The sequence below is a fragment of the Triplophysa rosa genome, linkage group LG25 (genome assembly GCF_024868665.1).
Source record: "Triplophysa rosa linkage group LG25, Trosa_1v2, whole genome shotgun sequence".
NCBI lineage: Eukaryota > Metazoa > Chordata > Actinopteri > Cypriniformes > Nemacheilidae > Triplophysa > Triplophysa rosa.
The window spans coordinates 13,453,392-13,467,625 of NC_079914.1; the positions used below are offsets into that span (position 1 = coordinate 13,453,392).

General features: G+C 38.8%; 2 protein-coding genes across 3 annotated transcripts in view; one reads left to right on the forward strand and one right to left on the reverse strand.

Moving 5' to 3' along the window:
- Positions 1–443: 443 nt before the first annotated feature.
- On the forward strand, positions 444–9,945 carry ippk (inositol 1,3,4,5,6-pentakisphosphate 2-kinase). 2 transcript variants are annotated; one of them, XM_057325585.1, is made up of 14 exons: positions 525–636; positions 1,437–1,610; positions 2,830–2,889; positions 3,354–3,449; positions 3,553–3,619; positions 3,727–3,848; positions 4,653–4,742; positions 5,513–5,571; positions 5,897–5,969; positions 6,067–6,346; positions 7,046–7,181; positions 7,473–7,575; positions 7,657–7,739; positions 7,818–9,945. In XM_057325585.1, the coding sequence occupies exons 4-14, from the start codon at positions 3,411–3,413 to the stop codon at positions 8,032–8,034; spliced, it is 1,269 nt and encodes a 422-aa protein (XP_057181568.1). In that variant the 5' UTR covers positions 525–636; positions 1,437–1,610; positions 2,830–2,889; positions 3,354–3,410; the 3' UTR covers positions 8,035–9,945. The 2 variants fall into 2 exon arrangements, with proteins under 2 accessions (XP_057181567.1, XP_057181568.1); XM_057325584.1 differs by lacking the exon at positions 1,437–1,610 and having other exon boundaries at positions 444–636.
- cenpp (centromere protein P) overlaps positions 8,167–14,234 on the reverse strand; it is a 48,190-nt gene continuing 42,122 nt past the window's right edge. The window contains exons 7-9 of the mRNA XM_057325587.1: positions 10,952–11,031; positions 10,554–10,645; positions 8,167–10,092 (exon numbers count right to left, since the gene is read on the reverse strand). Of these exons, the coding sequence (XP_057181570.1) occupies positions 9,977–10,092; positions 10,554–10,645; positions 10,952–11,031 (288 nt within the window). The 3' untranslated portion in view covers positions 8,167–9,976. The remainder of the gene's footprint in view (positions 10,093–10,553; positions 10,646–10,951; positions 11,032–14,234) is intronic.

The following is a 14,234-nucleotide window of genomic DNA, read 5'->3' on the forward strand; positions in this document are numbered from 1 at the left end:
TTATCGTCCTCATGTGAATCCAACCCTGTACGACTAATGCAGAAAATATTATAAAACTTTTTTTATTTAATTTAAGATATTTACAAATAAAAATAATAAACAAACCCTTTATCTGCGAAATAGTGATAACATTGGGACATACAGTATATATATATAAATCATATAAAAAACAAACAAGTAATCAGAATAAGACACAAAATCTACATAAAAATAATAATAAGTAAAACAGTAGTTCATTTTCCTCGTTTTTCTTTATCTGCACAAACAAAATACATTAAAATTATAGAAGATAAACCGGAATCACAAGGCGACTGTTTGATTGACACCTCCTCCGTTCAATCAGCGACAAACGCTCACAGCCAATAGAAACGTCGATCCCATGCGTCCAGCCAATGAGAGCGCAGAGAGGGCGTGTCTTCGCGAAAGCGGTAGTGCCTCTACAATCGTCAGTGTGTCAGTCGCGGATTCTCCAGACGTTTTCAGCCTGACCCCGATCGCCGCGCCCGGTGTGTCAAACCTGCGCTCGAGCCGACAAATTTACGCTTTTTCTGGGTAATGGAACTGGACAAAATGGACGAAAACGACTGGAAATATCACGGGGAAGGCAACAAGAGCCTGGTTGTGTCTCACTCGCAGGTGAGTGATGAATAGTTACTAGCGTTTAGCTTAGCCGAGATTCACATAAACTCAGTCAAATCTTATTTATCGACAAGAATCCAAACCAAACGTCTTATGAGTGACCCAGATAGGAATAATAGAAGGTGTAAAATCACAGTTAGACCGAAACCAACCCATTTTTTTGTTTTATAAAACGGCTAAAAAGCTAATAGCTACATAGCTAAAGCAGACTTCATTGATAAACTTAACTCACTACATCACGCTTGTGTTACTCGATCGCGCCACACCTACTGTCTGGACTTTAAACTTTATTTTCATGTATAAAACTGCAATGCCATTAGAAATATAAAGTCAGATTTGTCCTGTGGCAAAATATAAGTCTATTGAAGTCTTGGGTTGAAAGGGTGGTCGTGTGTGTACTTGACAGGGGTCGCTTTTGGGAACCACGAGATAAGATATGTACTTTTAATATAGATCCCCTTCTACAGGGGTCAAAGGTCAGGTTAGAAACTTTCCAGTACTTCTAGATGAGTAACAAATCATGTTATTTACAATATATTTTGGAGTTGGCTAAAAGTAATTGTTTTGTGAGAGGTAGATCCTTGTTGGATGGACGAAATACGCAAAAACAAAAATTCTGTCCTCATTTATTCACTCTCATGTCCTTTCATTCCTGTCTAAGTTTCTTCTGCAGAACTCAAAAGAAGATATTTTGAAGAACGTTGGTAACCAAACAACACTGACCCCCATTGACTTTCATTGTATGGACACAAAACCACAGAGACATTTCTCAAAATATCTTCTTTTGTGTTCCACAGAAGAAAAGAGGTGAAGAAATGATGGCAGAATCCAGTATAATCATCTGTACCTTCATAAGTCAGAAACAAGCTGGCTTCACAGTACATAATGTGACAGCGTGTATCCAACCACAGGAAGTTTTCTCAGACAACATTGCCTTGATGTAATCATGTCGATTTGGGTGGGGAAAGCGGGTGAGGCTCTGATGTGGTAGCCAGCTTGTTCTGAAATCCTGCAGGGGCTTGTCTGTCTCTGTTTGCGGTTTACTGACATTCCTCAACTCTCCCACACTCGAAAGACGAATACTTGAGTCATGGCTTGATTTTTAAATTCTTGGCTTCTTAACCTTAACCTTAACAGTATTATCTAGTCACGTCAGTTTCAGTGTCGAGCCTTCTGGTTTTGTGAGGTGTGATGTATAACAATATATAATAATAATTTCTAATGTGAGCTTTACAGATCCTTTTGGTGACTCTAATAAAAGGTCCATAATTCACTCTTAAAACAAAAAGAAAGTTGGTGAAAGAAAGCAATTAGGCTATATTTTGCTTTAAAAAATAAAGCCCATTTTATGTACTATGAAGATTTTATTAGCGACATCATTTTGTACCCTTCCCAACACCCCAGATTCTCACGACTGTAATTGTTAGTTGCTTATGTGTTATTCAGATGTTCTCTTATAATCTTTTTTTTGCGTGTAAAATATAACCTATATATTTTGTTGTGATATTTAGTGAATTCACCCTGTTGTGAAAAAGTTCTAAGGGAAAGGGTTTGGTTTTGTAAACGTTACGCAAGTGCGTTTAGCAATTTGAGCTTAAAGGGATACTTCACCCAAAAATGAAAATTCTGTCATCGTTTACTCACCTTCGAGTTGTTCCAAATGTGTATAAATGTCTTTGTTCTGATGAACACAGAGAAAGGTATTTGGAAGAATGCTTATAACCAGACAGATTTTGCCCCCCATTGACTACCATAGTAGGAAAAAAAACAATGGTTGTCAAAGTGCCCCAGAACGGTTTGCTGTCTTACATTCTCCAAATGAACAAAAAAATGATAAAGTAATTTTCCTACAATGGGAGTCAATGGGTGTTGAGATCTGTTTGGTTAAAAGCATTCTTCCAAATATCTTTCTCTCTGTTCATCCGAACAAAGAAATTTATTCAGATTTGGAACAACTCGAAGGTGAGTCAATGATGACAGAATTTTCATTTTTGGGTGAAGTGTCCCTTTAAGAGCCCATTTGTTACATCAGTTTATTAAACAAACCACGAGGATGTCACCTATAGCTTTCTGACTATAGCTTTTCTGAGGAAGGTCACCAAGATTTCAATAAGATTGCTTGATTTTAAATGATTAAAATTCTGTATGAAATTAGCTGAAGTTTCTTTACCGATATGTTTACCGTTACAGCACTGCAGAGTTCTCCGTTTATTGAAGTTTCCCTCAGAAGATTCTGTGCATACACGACAGGTAAAGCTTCCTCAAATCTACAGTCGTACTTCTCAAATCTACACTACAAAACACTAGTGCTTCCTTTAGTTTACTGTAAATCTGATTGTAAATATTAATTCAGAAAACCACTCTTACACCATACACGTATACATATTTAGAAAATATTCAGATGTATATATTTACCAATAATTTAAATTATACATACGTTTTTATTCGTTTTTGTGTTTTATATTTTTCTTAAATATATAGATGTATGTGTACGTGTTTATAAATACAAAATGAATGTGCATAAGACACATATTATGTAAACACAAACTTTTATTCTGGATGCGATTAATCGTGCTTCATCATTTGACAGCCCTAATAGCAATGTTTTATTCACAAAAAAGTTTGTGCGCAAATTGTTCGAAAGCAATTGCTTAGGGCGTAAATGTAAATATGTGAATATTTGAACAGGAAATCTTTGTTCTTCTCTTTTACAGACTGCAGAACAAGCTTTTCGGCATATCCTCAACATCGTGGATTACAGTAAATATGTCATGAAGCCTTTACTTGGGGACAAATATGTTCACAGTGGAGTAAGTTGACGCTTCATGTTTTTCCACGTTGTTTCATCACGGTGCCTTATCACCAGCCGTGAGTCAATGAATGTGATGACACTGATGACTTGACTGTCTACAGGAGGTCGTCAAACTACCGCTGGACTTTGTGAGGCAGCTGTCATTGAAGGTCCAGCAAGAACGTCCTGGTACGAATGATCCAAAATTGTATTCTTTCTATATGAGGCCTTGGGTGACGAAGCTAATCCTATATCATCCTACTGTAGCGTAACAGTGTGATCTTCCTCTCACGCAGAGTTGCGCTGCGACAAGGTCATGGATACGTTCAGCGGGTGTGGATTGTGCCTTCCCAACCTCACCCAACTCCCCCTCCATCACCTCAGAGACCACAGACCCCCTATATGTGTTGAGATTAAGGTAAACCTCGACTCGGATCAGTTTTTGTGTTCAAGTTGACACAGCCATGGCTACGTTACAGATCTTGTAGGTGCCGACTTGAAATTGCATCGATTGATAGTGTGGTTTACGTGCACGTGCTGTTGTTTTAGCATCTGATTTGCCAATGGAATCATGCAAATTGAAGGCGCCACAAACACGACTAAAATTTTACTGCCAAATGCAATTTGCATTTACCACCAGCGTTCCATGTGTGGCGTTATCGCAATTACGACAGGAATAAAACTATTTTATTACAGTAAGATCTCTTTAAATAAGTAAAAAATACACCACTGGTATGTTTACTTCATAGTGGGGGAACTGGATTGTGCATGGTTGGCGCGATCACAGGTTTTTGCGTCTTGAGACTATCTCTTGTCTCAGCATGTCTACTTACTGAGTTTGCTGACAGTTGTTGATGTTTTTTAGGTTTACGTAGTTAAGGCATAGCCTTGGTGTTGGGTTAGTGACACAGTGGTGAAACTGGAACCTTTGTGGTATTGAGGAAACTGCACTTGGGGATGTACACAAACATGTAAACTGTAGTTTTGAACCAATGGCTGAATGGGGAACTAAACCACTGTTTCTGAATGACTCACTGCCTGTGTGTGTGTGTGTAACTCCATCACATGATCTGTTAAACAAATGAGGGAAAGTGACAGGAATCTGATGTGAAAGACTTATTTGTGTGTGTAACTGTTAACTGTTATCGTGCACAGATTCACAATGTTTCATTATTTAACTTAAGCTGTGGTGATGTAATTACTCATTTCCTATTTTTTTAAGCCAAAATGTGGATTTTTACCCTATTCAAGACACATCACCAAGGAATTCAAGCGCAAAGTTTGCAGATTCTGCATGCATCAACATTTCAAGGCGAGTATTCATTCCACGGAGAATCAAACATTTGTTTATGAGTCAGTGGGCAAATATTAAATACATTTCACCCCAAAATCACGAGAAAAATGATGTTTTGTAGCTTGATATTGTAGCATTATTGCAAATTCTCAATACTGTTAATAACTGTAATGAAACGCATCTTGTTGGATTTAAAATGCATGTTTATTGTGTTTAAAAACGGCATAATGTAAAGGCAGTACTAAACTAAACAGATTTAGTTTTTGGGGTCATTTATTTGATATTCTCGTGAGAGTTGCCCTGACAAATCTGATGATTTGTCAACGTGAAGTCAACTGGATTTCTAAAAGCGAACTTCTACATTCGTTTAAGAGAACAGGAATGAGGATATTGTGGTCGAGTGTAAACATCCTGTAATCTATTTGTCCTGTACGCTCAAGTGACTGTCATGTAATTTGTCCCATGAGGCTTCATTTCCCAAAAATGAGTTTGGATGAGACAGTCTGTGGTCAGTCCTTAAAGGGACAGTTCACCCACAAATACAAATTCTGTGATTATTCATTCACCCCCATGTGGCTCAAAACCCGTAAACGACTTTTTCTTCTGTGCATCACAAAAGAAGATATTTTGAGAAATAACACCGTGTTCTGTAAGCAAGGCTTTTTGATAACATCAAGGTTATACAAAGTCAACCTTTAATGTCAGGGCTGTAACCGAAGGGCTGAAGTGTATGCAAACATTCCTATTGTTATACCTATCGTTCCTCAATGTTATTGTGTGGTTTACAGTTAGCCAATGGCAAATGGAAGCGCCTGAGCAGATATTGTCCCCTGGATCTCTTCTCTGGGTGAGTCACTGTTGCATCATTATGTTTTACTGATGGTGCAATCTTACAAAACAAACCTTGCAGACGGTTGAAAAGATTCTTCTTGGAAAAAAAACGTAATGTTTTTCACAGAAGGGTGTGACTCACCACCCCAAGACCAACCTTAAAACGAACGCATTAATGCATTGTTCAGCTTTTTGAGTCACATGGAATCTAAAACAAACTAAGGTTAAGCCACACGTGATCAGAATGACAAGTTTGATATGTTTACTTCTGTTTTCAGCTTTGCTCTTCATTATGTGCTGAAAAACTATTAAAATACAATCTGGTATAATTTGCAATACAGGAGTAAACAGCGAATGTTCGTTGCATTGAAGCATTTGTTAGAGGAACCACAAAACAACTTGAAGATCTTTAAGGTAAATGTAAACGCCTTTAAAGAACATTCCAATGCAAATATAAATGAAGCGCTAGAACCATCAAAGATTTAATGGCAGCCAACTTTGTTTTTTTCAGGGTGGAGAGTTGATCTATAGCTGTCAAGATGATGCCAAGCAGCAGCCTGACTTGAACGATCTCATTCAGCACCTTCGGCCTTATTTCCCTCATGGTAACAGCCTCTATAACGGGCATCAGTCAGGCAAAGCAATCCTCAATGAGTTCATCCAGGTCATCTGTTCGGCCCTGCTGAGCGGCGGGGACACGAATCGCTCGGGAGAGCCCAGGAAAGTTCACTTGTCCGAGAGCGGTCTGTACTGTGAAGCCAGTCCCTTCCCCAGAGAGCTGCTCCGCAACGGTACGTCATTGATGCACATAGAAATACAGTGTTGTATTCAGAAACATGCGTTTATTTTATATCGATAACAACACAAAAGAAGATCTTTTGAGAAATGTTTCAGTGGTTTTTTGCTCATTCAATGGAAGTCGATCTGGGCTGGTGTTATTCATTTACCCACGTTCTTCAAAATATCTTCTTTTGTGTTCTGCAGAAGAAAGTCATACAGGTTTAGAATGGCAAGCGGGTGAATAAATGATGACAGAATTTTTTTTGGGGGGTGAACTATTCAACCATTTCTTGAAATTCTATTGTAACCAATGCAAGTGAATGGGGGCTGTTAACAACGTTCTTCAAAATATCTTCTTTTCTGTTCTGCGGAAGAAAGAAAGAAAGTCATATAGATTTGAAATGACAAGCGGGTGAGTAAAATGATGACCGAATTTTCGTTTTGAAGGTGAACTACTCCTTTATCCCCTTGTTGCTCTATGAATGCACTTTGACGTCATATCAACCGCAGATTGCGTCACAAATTCCTTACATTGCAGTTTAATAGAGCAAAAAATAGATCAATACAAAAGAATAAATCAGTGCGCATGTATTGACTGAGTTTTACATAACACGTTAGGAATGAGGTGTGTATAAGACCTGATCATTGCTGTATATAAATGACACCAATCTACAGTTCAATCCTTAATTTCTTCATTTTTCTATTCACAGGTAACCATAGTCTTCCCAAAGACAGTGTTCTTGCAAAAATCCTCCAAGTCCAGATATTGGATAACCTGGATATCGAGGGAATCTACCCATTGTTCAAACGAATAGAACAATATCTGGAAGAGGTCCCTAAAGAGAGGTGAATTTTTAATCTTGTATATTGATCAATTTTGGTTACTCATCTGCCGGGTCAATGCTCATGTTCCATCCGTTTATGGTACAAGACTTATTAACACATTTTAACAGTAGGTTGCGCAAAAGACCAATTCAGAATAGATGTCATTTCAGTCAGGCCATTATTTAAGGCAGCCACAAGGTGGCACTGTGCATGCGGCCATTGGTGATTTCCATGCACAGCCACTTTATTTTTATCCTGAAGCTTGCTTAAAACACATGATAGATATGTAATCATCACTTGTTTTATCTCCAGAAACAGACTGCAGGTCGACGGGCCTTATACTGAGAGTTTTATGGACACGGTGAAGAACTGCCCGACTGAGGACGACGGTTCTGTAGAATATGCAGTTGGGAAGGTAAGACCATAAATGTGTAACTGTAGAGAAGCTGAGATTTAAAATGCACAAGAATTATTCAAATGAAGTTCATGTTTCCAGGTTCATCAGTATAGAGTCGCAATGACCGCCAAAGATTGTTCCACAATGATCACATTTGCACCTTGTGGAGAAGACGACGAAGAGTATGTTGTTTTGAGTTTTCAACACCAAAACCAATGTTTTATTCTATGTGTTGTTTAACACATGCTTTGTGTTTACAGACACCAACCGAATCTGGAGATCCAACCTACAAAGCCTCGTTTTACATATTCCGTCTCCATCCTTGACCTGGACCCCAAGCCGTACGAAGGAATTCCTCACCAGTTCAAGCTGGACACCAAAATCGTCAACTACTACCTGCGAAACACGCAGACTCCGCCTCCCTCCGGCCTGTATAATGAACGGCAGGAGTGCACGCTGCTATTCCACGCTGTATGAGAACCTCCACACCTCCGAGAGTGCTGCTTTCATAGAATTGAATAGTTTGGGAAATAGAAATGGTTTTGTTTGTATGTCTAGTCTTGTCGTCCTGCAACGTGAAGCTGGTGGTGGGTTTTGCTGCTGTTGCTGGGGCGACTGTTTTTTTTTTTTTGTGGCTGATGTTCTCAGTGGGGCTGGTCTCCTAAAGCACAGAATGAGCCTGTCATAGGCCGTAATGGAGAAAACGGACTGTGTGTATGTTTGTGCACTTCTGTTGGGCGCTACTTTAGCATCCGAGTGCCAAAATGGGCTTACAGTGTTTTCCCCAACAAGCCTTCTAGTGCATCAGCTTGCTGTGTCGCTGTGCATGGAGTTTTTAAATCGGATACTTGAAGTGAGACTACTGCTCTGTTACACGACTAGAGCTTTGACCCTTGGCGGTCTATAATATCACATTATATACTGACAAGCACAGACATGTTGCATGCTAGTGACCGTGACCACGCTAACCCTTTCACTACCCGTAAGAGCCGTAAGATGAATAACAGTAACATTATTACTCACTAATGGAGTATTTTTGTAACACGCTCAGCTGCCGTTATCATTTCTCGCCATATACAAAACAAAGTGTCTTATTAAAGGAATAGTCGTCCTGAAATGAAAACTCTGTTCATGTGGTGGCAAACCTTCATGCGGTTATTTTGAAGACGCATCTATTTTGTGGCTCTTGCCGTACGATGATGCTTTTTGGGCGTTTGTTTTTCTAAAACGACGAGTGTGAGTAAACCATGAGCAGATTTTCTTTTTCGGACGAACTTCTTCTTTAAAGCCTGTCTGTGATCTCAATGCATCATTTTCCTTAAAATTGCTGTAAAATGTGAAGCGTCTGTCTGTCTGCGTCCGCTCTGTCTCTGAGTTTGACACTAATACATTCATGTGTTCTCCGCTGGAAACCCCAGACCAGAAAAGAATTCATCCCGAGCATCTTGAGTTTTATTACCACTATGTGGGGCTTGAGTTTTCATGGCCGTAATTGTTCGCAGAGACGGGCGTGTTTCATACGTCAACCAAAGACTGACAGCATGCCAGCTTTCGTTAGCACAATACAGAATGCTAAGCAGTAAGACGACCCAGCACTTTTCGAATAGTGACGGGCGTCTTTTTTTTTTTTTTAGAGAGAATCCGTATATTGCTGTGCCATAGGAACGGCAGTATTTTACCGTGCAACATTAACACTAAAGATGGCACCTCCGGGCCGACATTACTGTTACAAAATTGTGGCGTGAGCATCGCCGCTGTTCGCCGAACGGACGACCTCATGCTTATGTTTACCTCTTTGCCGCGTGATGCCGACTGTTTCTGTTTATGAACGTTCGATATTGCCAAAACGCGTTCACACCCCCTCTTTCGTCTTAATGTGATTTCAAGCTGGTGTTATAAGTATTGTACGCCTTATACGTGGAACAAAAGCGTTTAGTTGATCACGTTTTCCAAGTGTTACCGTGTGGTTTCGCCACACCAAAGTTTCCACAAAACCATATTTCTGCCTTCATTTAAAACACCAACTTACACCTTTTTAAACCAAGACATCTTTATCTGAAAGGGTGATGTTGTGTTACTTTAATAAAATAATACAGATCTAAAATGACTATGTAGGTAGGAACGGACATTAATGTCTCAAAGGAAATAAAATCACAGCCTCTGTGAAAGAATCTAATGTTAAAATTTAACTGTTCGAAAATACAAAGTGGATTTTGCTGTCAAACATTTTGTATTTAAAAGTATTTATTTTTCTAGCTCTTGTTTAACGATGTATAATTCCATAAAGTGTGAACATCAAACGTAAAATGATTGACACGTACTGGTGGCATAAACATGTAGTTCATGATTGTACAGGAGTTTATATGGAATAAACTGATTAGATATGAAGCAATAGTGTTTGTGTGAATGTTGGATCTTCTCACAGACACAAGGTTCTTATCAAACCCTCGATGGATGCCTCCACCCCAAGGATCTGCAGGAGACTCCTGAAGTGATCACATCCGTTTTCCATCACGTTCGTGTCCATTTCACGAGCTGGTTAAATGAAAACCAAATGACAACGTTCTGGTAACAAACCATTATACATCATAATGTTACTCGATAAACAATCATTGTGACATTGGGATGTTTGACATCACATCACTGACGTTGGCTAAAACTAATATCACAGGCTTTCAAGTCACCTTTAAAATATTTGCAAATAAATGAAATATAGATATACATACCTATTTAATAACATATGATTACACCAAATTGCATGTTTGTTATGTTTGAACGTGCCTTAGCTTCCAGGACGGAAGGTTTGCATTTGTTACAAATGAGCTAGTCTAGTATTTCAAATCGATAGTTCGCATCCAATAATTTACTCATGTGGCAAGGAGCGGTGTAATAAGAGGAATAACGTTCATCCTTCAGGGTGACAGAAGACCTGTCGGGGTTTATTTTGTGATAAACATTATATTCCTTCTCTGCTTTTTCACTCGAGTTATTCTTACCCTGATCTGGCATCTTCATAAGGAGCTCCAGTGATGGTTTTACCAGTCCCTCCTTGGAAACATCAATCTTCCAAAATATGGTCATGGAGATCCTAAAACAATAGTCAAGTTGGCTCTTTCCGACCACATTTCAGTGATGTCACTGAAGCAGTTTAACCCCAATCAACACAGGCATGAATGTTACGTTTAGCCATAAAAACCAATGTAGTGTTTCCGATGTAAATAGATTTATGCTTAAAACAGGAAAAACTATTTCCCATGGGCTGTACTGAAATAATTCGAGATGTGTTATATGAAAACAAGTCCATTTCTTAACTTTGCTTCTTAAGCAGAAACAGAAGCCTGATCTTGAATTTACAGGCTAATACAAACTCTCATGTTCAGCTGATGGAACGTACCCGGGAAGTTTAGGACTCTGCATGACCATAAGCTCAGACCTGCATCCCTCGGGAAGGCCGACCACGTCTGGATACTTCTCCTGCCAAACGAAAAACCACTCGTGTCAGGATTAAAGCTTTGACAAACGATCCTAAAACCTGCCTTCAAAACATTGGCTAAAAGCGGCTGATAGCAAACACAACAGAGGCCGTACACACGAAATCTCCATTTTAGAAGATTATGTAATTGTTAGTGCAACATCGTCATTTGCTCCTTGGGAAAATGTGGGAAGATTGCATTGAGTCACAGTCTGGGACTTTCATCATTGATGTTTATGTATGAAGATGTTTCCTGCGCAGGCTGGGTGAAAATGTTGCGGTCTTATTATTACAAATGTTGTTTAATGATTATAACAAGTTTAATAGTCAAACCTTCAGCGCTCAGAACCGCAGACCAGAAAAAAGATTGAGTGTAACTGATCAACGGAAAACAGAAGGATGATATTTCCATCTGTCGTAGAAACCACTAAATACAGTTTGAAGTGCTTCAAATATTTTACAAGCATCAAGAAACTCGGTTATGTGTTTTACTAAGTAACTCGTTCACTGCAGGACTAATTCAATCTATTTGGTTAAATTAATCTTAAATTTCACTTCCAATTTGTCTCAGTTAAGAAGCTGACACGTTATAACCGGCACGATTTCCATAATCCAACCAAACACGGCCGTAACCAAAGCTAGAAGAATTTCCTGGTAGATTCATCAGAAATGAAATGTTAATGTGTATTTACGTGATTTACAAATAGGAAGATTAAGGAACCCGTCAATTTATTGATCGATTTATTAGCTTGTTAATTCACCAAAAGTAACAATGATCATGGTGCAGTATATCATTCAGACAGATTCCTCCGAAAACAGTTCACTCCACAGCCTTTCCAAGCATGAAAACTTTACAGATTTTTTCCCCAACAGAGGAACATTTCACAGTTGGGAAATAACATTAATTTGATGTTTCCTCTGTGGAGGCTTGTTACTCCAAAAATCGCTGAGCGGGTTTGTCTGACTTGGGAACTTGTGACTAAACACAGTTACATTCTTAAAAACTGAATAAAAACCAAACTTTTGACTAAGTGCTGGGTAATATACTAAATATCCACAAAATATTTGTGATTTTTTTCAGTACATTTCTGAAAAATGTATAATTCTTTAGCACCCAACGATTTTATATGTAGTTTTATGCCATCTGCTTACATTATTAGTGAATGCATGTGTGTTTCAGCTTATTGGTTGTCGAATTAATCAACTTAATTGATTAATCTACACGATCGATTAATCGATCGTTGATTAATTGTCACTATTAGGGATACCAGTATCGGTATCAGGTCCGATACCAAACTCATGTACTTGTACTCATACTCATATAGATACAGCGATACCAGAGACCGATACCTCACGTGACATAGACAAACCTGACTGAAATTTGTGCTTTTTGTCGTTTTGAGGCAGTGATTTGTGCTTGGAAAATGACCACCACACCGAAAAAATACAGATACAGGCATCGGTATTGGTATCGGCGAGTACCAGAAAAATATCGGTACTCATATTCGGCCTCTAAAAAATGGTATCGGTGCATCCCTAGTTACTATCCCTTATCAAAGTACAGTTAAGAACAGTTATTTATTGCTTTGTATATTCCGATTATTTTTAGACTTTATGGAACAATCGGTCTAGTTGTCAGTCTTAAACGTTGCCAGGCACTGCAGGTTTTCGGTCAACGTGCAGTTTAGTTAATAGTTATGACACGGGTCTGAAGAAAAGGCTTGGAGGCTTCCTTGAACTAAGCCATTAATTTGGCATCCTTTACACAACCCAACCATTATTTCAACTCGCTACCTCTATTGTCTGATCCTGGAACGACATGTTACACTCCCCACGAATCCCTGTCAACAGTTATTAAACATTAGACAGGACCGTCGGAGTCTCTGGGGTTGTCTGTCAATGCTGTCTGGATGTGGAGATTCTCCTTACACATTCGGGTCATTTGGACTCTCATTGTCATTTTTCATGTAGTGAAAGAATTGGAGCCCAGTTTTGATGAACTTTTATTTGATACACAGTAGCTGGAATATTCTTAAGATAATTAAGAAGCCACATGATGAAACATAGAAGCATGCGCTAATTTCCATCACTTAATGATGGAATGTGCATCAACGTTTGTTGAAAGCAAGGCTAGTTTGCAACTAATGTACAAGTGTGCATTCTTTTCAAGGTACCCTGCTGAAAGGAAAGGAACAGAAAATCGGCTGACTGCGCACATGCCACTGCAGCGACTCAAGTTTTCTGGCCGAGCATGAAATCTTCCATTATGTTAAAAGTTCCATAAGGGAATACGGTAAACCAGATGCTGAACCAAACCGATGTTACCGCAGTGGAAAAAGACGTCTGAACGCAACAGGCAAATAAAGTACAGTCAAACCTTGAAACTACGATTAGCACGGTGCTCGCCATATGTACTTAAGTACATTTGAAACGGTTACTTCAGCATTCTCTGGTGAGCATCTTCAAGTAAAGATCGAAAGGAACGAGACTCGAAACTCAATGACATGAGAAGTTTGTGCAGCAATGTACTAAAAATTCCTTGAAGTTGACACAAAAGTTTGCTTTGTGTTTTTAATGGGATGTATTCCAAGTAAAACAGCATAATGATAACGTAGGGCTCCCGCTTCAGTTTTGATGTCGACTTGAAAGACTCAGAAAGCTTTCTGCAGCCTTTATGGACAGTGAAGAACAGTAAGACGCATCTGTTCGTTTCTGTTGGCTGAGTCACAGAGCTCGGCCCCATTACCTGATGGGAAGTCAAAACGTCCTGCGGTGCCAAAACATCTCCACTCTCTTTCATCTACGTCTCGTAAAACTCATCCACTTACTGTATATAGCTATGCTACAAAGAACAGTGTCAAAAAAATAAACTTGTATATCTAATTACTCAAAATTATGCCACGTGCCAACATTACAACATTTAGGCTATACCTCCCATGGATATTATATATCGCTGCTGTCCTTATGAAACCTCGTATCTCCATATTTTGTGATTTTCATTTTTTGCCATAAATCATTATTATTAGTCACATATTTTGCAAATATCTAACCAATAAAATGTATTAAAAAGTAAAAAAAAAATAAAAAAACAGTATTTAATTATTAAAAAGTAGTGTTTCAGTTTTTTTCCATTTCCTGAAAAACACTGAATTTGGACACGGGGGGTTCAGAAGAACAGCGACGATATGTATTTTATAACACGGGA